The 8,122-nt window shown below is 35.5% G+C and overlaps 1 protein-coding gene across 5 annotated transcripts in view; it reads left to right on the top strand.

Moving 5' to 3' along the window:
- The window catches only part of LOC106880251 (uncharacterized), a 65,980-nt gene that overhangs the window by 34,306 nt on the left and 23,552 nt on the right, over nt 1-8,122 (top strand). For 3 of the 5 annotated variants that reach the window (XM_052976310.1, XM_052976311.1, XM_052976308.1), the window contains one exon: nt 6,978-7,385. The exons of the other annotated variants lie outside the window; for them this stretch is intronic. In XM_052976310.1, coding sequence (XP_052832270.1) covers nt 6,978-7,308 — 331 coding nt within the window. In that variant the 3' untranslated portion in view covers nt 7,309-7,385. Of the gene's footprint in view, nt 1-6,977; nt 7,386-8,122 lie in introns of those variants that run through there. 5 annotated transcript variants of the gene reach the window in all.

Below are 8,122 nucleotides of genomic sequence, written 5' to 3' on the forward strand. Positions count from 1 at the left end.
TATATATATATATATATATATATATATATATATATATATATATATGAATAACAAAGATGTACAGGTATCAGTTCATCACAGCCATTTCAAGCGACTTCTTTAACTTATTAAGGAAAACATTACATCATTTGAAAGAAACCGTTCTCGTCAGATGACCGCATAGACTTGAAACATAGAGGATACAATCGCTGCTTTAACATATTCATTGTTTCTGTTGCCATATCTCTGGCCAAGTCTACTATAATTTAGAGAGTAGTAGAGGAAACAGTGGGGGTCAGGATAAAAAGAGTGGTGACCTAGTTACTTCCACTTGGAAGACAATATGTAGGATGTAGTCTTCAGCCATGTAGAATCAAATCCATTAGGATTTATCAACTGTATTCTAGTTAATGGTGATAAATAAATTAATATCAGATCAATCTACTAGACTCTCAAGGTACTGGAACCATATATCTAGCTTTATCTACATAAAAGGGTAGGGATTAGGATTAGTAGTAAGTTAATGCCTGATGGGGAAAGGGTGATAATTGGAAAAAAAGAAGGATATTAATGGCCAATATTTATTTTATCATATTAAAGGGGAAAATAATAAAAAACAAAGGGATAAGTAATATAAAGTACCTTTATAAGTAACTTTATAAAAAGTACTTTTAAAAAAAGTACACGTCTGAATTACCAAGAGCGGATATCTTCACTTAGCTGGGTTGCGTTGTTTGCACACACTGTAGGAAAATCATGTGTAACACTCCTGCACGGAGTCTTGATGTTCAATATTCAATTAATATTGTTTGGGTGTACGGATTATACTAACCTAGCAAGATGCCTCAATCTAAGTACCTATAATCTTAATTTTATATATATATGTGTATGTGTGTGTGTGTGTGTGTGTGTGTGTGTGTGTGTGCGTGCGCGCGTGTGTGTGTTCATGCATATATGCATATCTATCTATTTCTCCCTCTTTCTTTCTCTCCTTCTCTCTGTCTGTATATATATGTATGTTCATGCATATATGCATATCTATCTATTTGTCTATCTATCTATCGAAACTATTTATCTATCTATCTATTTCTCATTCTCTCACTCTCTCTCTCTCTCTCTCTCTCTCTCTCTCACACACACACACACACTCTCTCTCTCAGTATATATATGTATGTGGGGGAGTACAGAAATGGTAGAGACGGAAAATGGAATATACGGGTATCTTTATTGATCACAGCAATCGTTTCGACGCATCCTGCATATTCAGCTATGCAGGATGTCTCGATTCAAGCGCCGTGATCAATGAAGTTTCCACTATATTCCATTTTCCGTCTCTATCGTTTCTGTGATACCCAACGTACACTGAAGAATTCCAGCGACGCTTATGCAATTAACGTGAATGACGCCAGGTAACCATAGGTAGAGAACGCGCTTTGTTGGTATACACATATTCCAAAATGATTCAAAAATAGAATTCTCAAAAAAAAAAAAAAGATTCCAAAATTTAAAAACGCAATAAATTCCAAAATTTTAAAAAACCGCGGGTACTTAGTTGCCAACCCAATAGATAATATATGAGATATATTAAATATATATATATGTGTATTGGCTTCGAATTTTGCTGTAAGGCCAGCAATTTTCGGAGGAGGGATTAAGTCATTTACATCGAGCCCAGTGCTCATCTGGCACTTAGTTTATCGACCTCGAAACGTTGAAATGCAAAGTTGACTACGGAGGCATTTGAACTCAGAACGTAAAAAAAAAAACAGACATAGGAACGGTAAGCAGTTTGCTGACGATTCAGCCAGCTTGCTGTCGCAATATATATATTATATATTTTCAAAATATATATATTATATATTTTCAAAATTCCTGTTTATTTCATTTATTTTCTTTTGTTGTTTTTTGTCATTCGTCAATTGATATCGCTCACTGTACTCATCTGACGCTTTACATGCGTATATTTGTATTGTTGTTAGTAAGTCTATATATTTTGTGTTGTATTTGTATGCTTGTATATTTGTATATATGCGTATATGGTCATACGTAGTTTGCATGTGTGTATGTAATCTCGCTTCAAGGTACGTTCGGTTACGCGTCCGAGTTCGAGTGCGTGAATGTAAGTGTATGTAACGACTGTCTTTTAGAATTGCCACTTTTCAGAGGAATTATAATATAAGGATAAGAATAAGTATAACAACAACAACAAGTATAACAACGATAATGATACGCAGGAACACGGGGCTAGAAATTTGCCTGAAACTACGAAATGTTGACCAATTATATAATAATATTAAAAATAATAATAATAATAATAATAATAATAATAATAATAATAATAATAATAGTAATAATAATAATAATGGTTTCAAATTTTGGCACAAGGCCAGCAATTTCGGGCGAAGCGAGTAAGTCAAAGACTCTAGTGTTTGACTGAGACTTATTTTATCGACCCCGAAAGGTTGAAAGGTAAAGTCAACCACGACGAAATTTGAACTCAGAACGTAAAGCCTCTAAATGAAATACATGGGGATTGTGCTACGAAGAAGCATACGTATATGTATATATGTATATGTATATATGTATATATGTATATGTATATATGTATATGTATATATGTATATGTATATATGTATATATGCGTATATGGTCATACGTAGTTTGCATGTGTATCATTTGAACATGTGTGTATGTAATCTCGCTTCAAGGTACGTTCGGTTACGCGTCCGAGTTCGAGTGCGTGAATGTAAGTGTATGTGACGTGCCTGACTACAGGTCAGTCCACGCATGTGTAGGGGAGTGTGCACTGATATCTGTATGAGTGGGCTATGTCAAGAGGCACTTGAGGTTATTCTATAAAATTCCTCACTTTTGACTAAGCGCAATCCAATAATAGTCAACTTGTCAACCACAGATATTCACTGCCTCGAGTCTTAGGACTCATTGGGCCTATTACCCTGTGTTTATGGCGTACAAGTGACTGAAATCAAAAACATTTCCCCAAATGGGGCACCATTCTGTCGCAAGGTTAATGATTTAAGGCTTATTGAGCTTACTCAGAAACATAATGCACCACCTGGTCTGAGGTGGTGCAAACTTCGATCCTGCAATCACGAGTAGAGCACCGTGACCTCTTGGTCACATACCTTCACCTAATAATTAACTGCGATCACAAAACTCTTGTCATATTTACTTAGCCTGCAAAGGTAAAAACAGAATGAGAAGCAATACAAGTAGACGTTTATAATATTCCTTAGTTTTCAAATTCAGATACCCTGTTTGCTGTCTGATGTTATGATAATTAATTTTCTTAATCTTGGAATTTTTCTCTTTTCGACGTTTTTTTTTTTTTTATCCTAAAAAAAATTAATCGATCGATCAATCCATAAAGTTACGTAGCACTCAATATCTTGACTTCTTTCATTGATTTTAATATCATCGCTAATGGTCGGCGGTTTTTGTGAAACTGGCTGCAAAATCATTTATATTTATATTATTTTGATAAGAACATCTTCGTCGTGTGTATGTAAATGTATATATTTGTTTATATTATTATTTTTATGTGACTCCGCCCCAACGATTGGTACCTATAGTAGAAAGAATTATTATATGACACACATATATTTATGCGAGGACAAACTCTTAACTAAGTAGCTGTTGACTGCAAGTATATCTATCTGTCTATCTATCTGTCTATCTATCTATCAATCTATCTATCTATCTATCTATCTATCTATCTATCTATCTATCTGTGCGTGCATGTGTTTGTGCGTGTGTTTGTATGTGTGTGTACGTGTGAGTATATGCATGTATGTATGTTTATTTTGAAGTTCCCTTCGCGGTCATGCGATACCAAGTTTGATATACTGCTTGCATTCTTTCTCAAGTGTCTTTTACTATCGTCTCCGAAATTTCGATGATTCTGAATGAGAGTGGGCAGACAGACAATTTGGGAAAGAATGTCGGCTAGAATACAAATGTAATCTAAAGGTTCAGTACACACACACACACACACACACACACACACATACATACATAAACATACACACACACACCTACACACATACAGATACACTTACATACATATATCTATTATGCATGTGTAAATTTTGGGAATTGGTGGAATGAGTAAAGAAATGGTAGAGCAGGAAAGAGGAGAAAATATTTACCATGTGCGTTGTCACGATAATAGTAAACCCTGGGACAGTAGACTGTCTATTATTTTGCCTAAACCAAAAATTGTATCCGTAGATTATTTTCTAAAGGTTTCCACCAAAACTGTATATATTAAATAACAAGAATTATTGTTCTCTGTAGCGTTATAGGACAATTTTTCTCCTCTTATCAAGTTGAGTCCGTTTAGAAGGTATAAATTATTCTGTTCTTGCAATTAGATATTGGTCGCGTATGTTTTGTGATGGTTTCTTAAATTGGCCACGTTTGTGGATTTTAATTGTCAATGCACCAAGAAGCTAAGTTGGACGCATTCGTTGGAAGTGTCTAAAGAATACTGCCGATCGGTGTATTTTCTTCTAAAAGAACGGTTCTCAATGAAGAACATGATTAAGAACAGAGCAAATAAAGAAGTCAAGGAACAAGAATCATTTTCCTTTATGTCTTTGAAAAGATATAAGCTGCAATTGATGTAATTGCATTTAGAAGTGTACATAGTATTGTTTTGATGGCCATATCTTAATTTGATTCTCTTCGATGACTGGTATTGTCTTTGCAAAATGGGTCAGAGCTGTTTCAGTAAGTGTTTATTTAGAAGTACTGATTTAGTTGGGCAGTATCAGGAGACCTCTTGCTTTCACATTCGTATGACGCATTAGGAATAACAATTATTTCCTATCGTTCATTAAATAATTGAGTAACTAGTATAATACACATACACACACACACACACACTTACACACACACACACACACACACTCGTACGCACAAAAACACGCCCACACACATACATATGCACGTATATGTGAAAACTAGTGTACTGGCTCGTATTTTAAAACTGAAATATAGATCTGTTTGCTTAAAGAATTGTTATGCCTATCTTTGGAATTTTGTGTGTTACTTTTATTTTACGATCAGTTATATACCTTTTATTTGGTGCCTCTTTAGTGTACTTCAACCCCAACAACCTATAAAATAAGCAATTGTACGAGGATTGTTTCTAAAGTAACGCAAAATTGGGAATAACCATTTTATTAACTGACAGAGATCGTTCAGTTTTCACATTTTGGTGAAGTAAAGTCTTCGTCTATTGTAATTTTTCTGCTTGTTCTTCTTCATTGCAGGGAAATCTGAATTTCCAAGTGAATGTAACGTGCCATTTTTTGGCGCAGGAGAAGTACAAACTGTCCGACATCCACAGAAGTGGTTGTTTACTGAAATGACACCGTTGCAAGAGCAATATGTACAGTTTAATGGAAATGCTTAAAAGTGGGGAAACTAGCATTGAATACAAACCATGCAGTGGGAGACAATCAACTATGATCATTGATTCGAATCACCAGCGAGCGAACGAATTGATTTGTGAGTAGATATGAACCCCAGTTTGTGATCTTGCTTCTCAATTGGAGTGTAGCCGCAATGTATTACAGAAGATGATGGAAAACTTTGTGTATCGAAAAATATGTATAAAATGGGTACCTTGGCAGTTGGCACCCGATTGAAAGAAGAGAAGAGTAGAAGCGTGCGCTGATCTTTTGGAAGTATTTGAAACCACTGAAGATAAATTTTCCGATCTGGTGACAGGAGATATAACATGATTGTGTTTTTATGGTCTGGAAATAAAAGCTCAGTCCGTGGAATAGTGTCATACTTCTTTCCCAAGGCTTAAGAAGTTCAAGAGCCATAGATCGACGAAGGAAGTCATAGTGACTTTCGGTGAGGATAACAAATGGTCATTCTTCATGATAGCCTGGAATGTCCTGGAATGTCGCTGTACCGAGAACTAAAGGAGGCCATTTGTAGGAAGAGAACAACAAGAATCTGAAAATTATCCCCCTCCACCATGCATGACCACACACACAACTCAGCCAGACGAGAAATTAGACTTGTCAGTGTTTTTCATTCCAATATACAATCTTCAGGATTTAATGACAGAGAAGAGATGAAAGTAGCTTTGAAGAAATGAAATAATGCACACCTGAAATTTCTTCAAGGAATATTCGAGAGTTGGATTCAATGATGGCTCAAATGCAATTACTATGTCAGTTATCTAAAATCTATGAAGCTATTGGGTTGGTGCATAAATATTGCGACTTTTTTTCAATAAATTTTATTCAACAAAAGCAATAACATGTAACAAAAACATCTTTAAATGAATGAATATTCCGGAGTATATTCACCATCTACTTCGAATCCTGCTTCCCATTTGCTTGGCAGACGGTCAGACCGTCATTTAAAGATGTTTTTGTTTGATATTGTTATTGTTTTTGTTGAATAAAATTCGTTGAAAAAAAACCGCAATAATTATGCGCCAACACAATATTTTGACTTTTGCACTGCTTTCAGGAAAAACCTCGTATATGTAGAGATAGACAGATAGATAGATTGATAGATAGATAGGTAGCTAGATAGATAGATAGATATATAGATAGATAGATAGATAGATAGATAGATAGATAGATAGATAGATAGATAGATAGATAGGTAGGTAGATAGGTAGGTAGGTAGGTAGGTAGGTAGGTAGGTAGATAGATAGATAGATAGATAGATAGATAGATAGATAGATAGATAGATAGATAGATAGATAGATAGATAGACAGATAGACACAGATATGTGTGTGCGTGTGTATGTGCTCGTGTGTGTATCACTTTGTCCATCTATCCATTATTCTGAATTTATTTGTCTGCCCGCCTTCGTATCTGTCTGCCTGACTGTCTGACTGCCTGACTGTCTGTCTGTCTGTCTGTCTGTCTGACTATGTATTTGCCGTCCATTTTTCTACGTATCTAACTCTGAACTTTTTGGGGTTTCTTTTATCCATCAGATATAATTCCAGATACCTTGTCAGAAGGGAAACACGAACGAGTTGCTGTGCATACGAATCTGGGACTTTCGAGCTAAAAGGAGGTATTAATCGGCAAGGTACACTTCTGAATATTTACAAAACCAACAATTTTGTTCAAGAATTTTACCATAGAAGTTGTACTCAGCAATCTCTTAACCAACCCTGCAAATTCGTACAAAACACCAGTAAATCTAGATGCACGCAACGTTACACGTACCAATATGCCTTGGTAACCCAAGTGATCGGGGGGCAGCTTCAATATGATTACATTAAAGTGAAATCGGGTTGTGAATGTGAAGTGGCCCCTTGAAAAGCTATACCTGGTAGAATGACATTAACACTGCTTCGAACGAATGTATAAAATTATAATAAAATGTATCAACTTTGTGTTATTTCGTTTAATAGCCAATGTGCTATGATTATTTTCTTGCTGCTATATTGTACAATCATGTTGTCATTCATATAGGTGCAGTATATATGTGTGTATGCGTGTGTGTGTGTATGTGTGTGTGTGTGTGTGCGCGTGTGTGTGTGTGCATTTGCATGTGTGTACTTATGTGAGCGGGTGCGCGCGCAGGTGTGTCTGAGTCTGTGTTCATGTATATGTTTATGTTTACCGATGTAAACCTGTGTCTCGTCCCTTTATGTTGAGAATAAAAGCGTAACATTTCAATAAAATGAGATTATTGAACTGTATATCAGACTAACTAAACTATGAGCTGTTAATCATTATGATTGGTCAAAAACCTTGAAAGAATAAGCCAGCGCGCCTGCTGCAGTATTAGAGATATAAAGGGAAAATTGTCTTGCATATAGACCAGCCTATATATATATGTGCATCTTTATGTGAACATATACACACAGCAACATATTTTTAAATTAGCTGAGGCAATTTTACATCATAATCTTAGGTAGTAAGAGTAGATGTTTCTATAGATGAAGGCAAAATATCGATGTTTTCTTTGATAGAGTACAGACGTCTCCAACAGGTGCCTCTTAAAGGGACACACACAAACACACACACAAACACACACACACACACACACACACACACACACACACACACACACAAACTCACTTTCTGTCTCTAAACACCCAAAATATATACATGCGTGCATATATAT

This window comes from Octopus bimaculoides, chromosome 24, assembly GCF_001194135.2.
Source record: "Octopus bimaculoides isolate UCB-OBI-ISO-001 chromosome 24, ASM119413v2, whole genome shotgun sequence".
Classification (NCBI taxonomy): domain Eukaryota; kingdom Metazoa; phylum Mollusca; class Cephalopoda; order Octopoda; family Octopodidae; genus Octopus; species Octopus bimaculoides.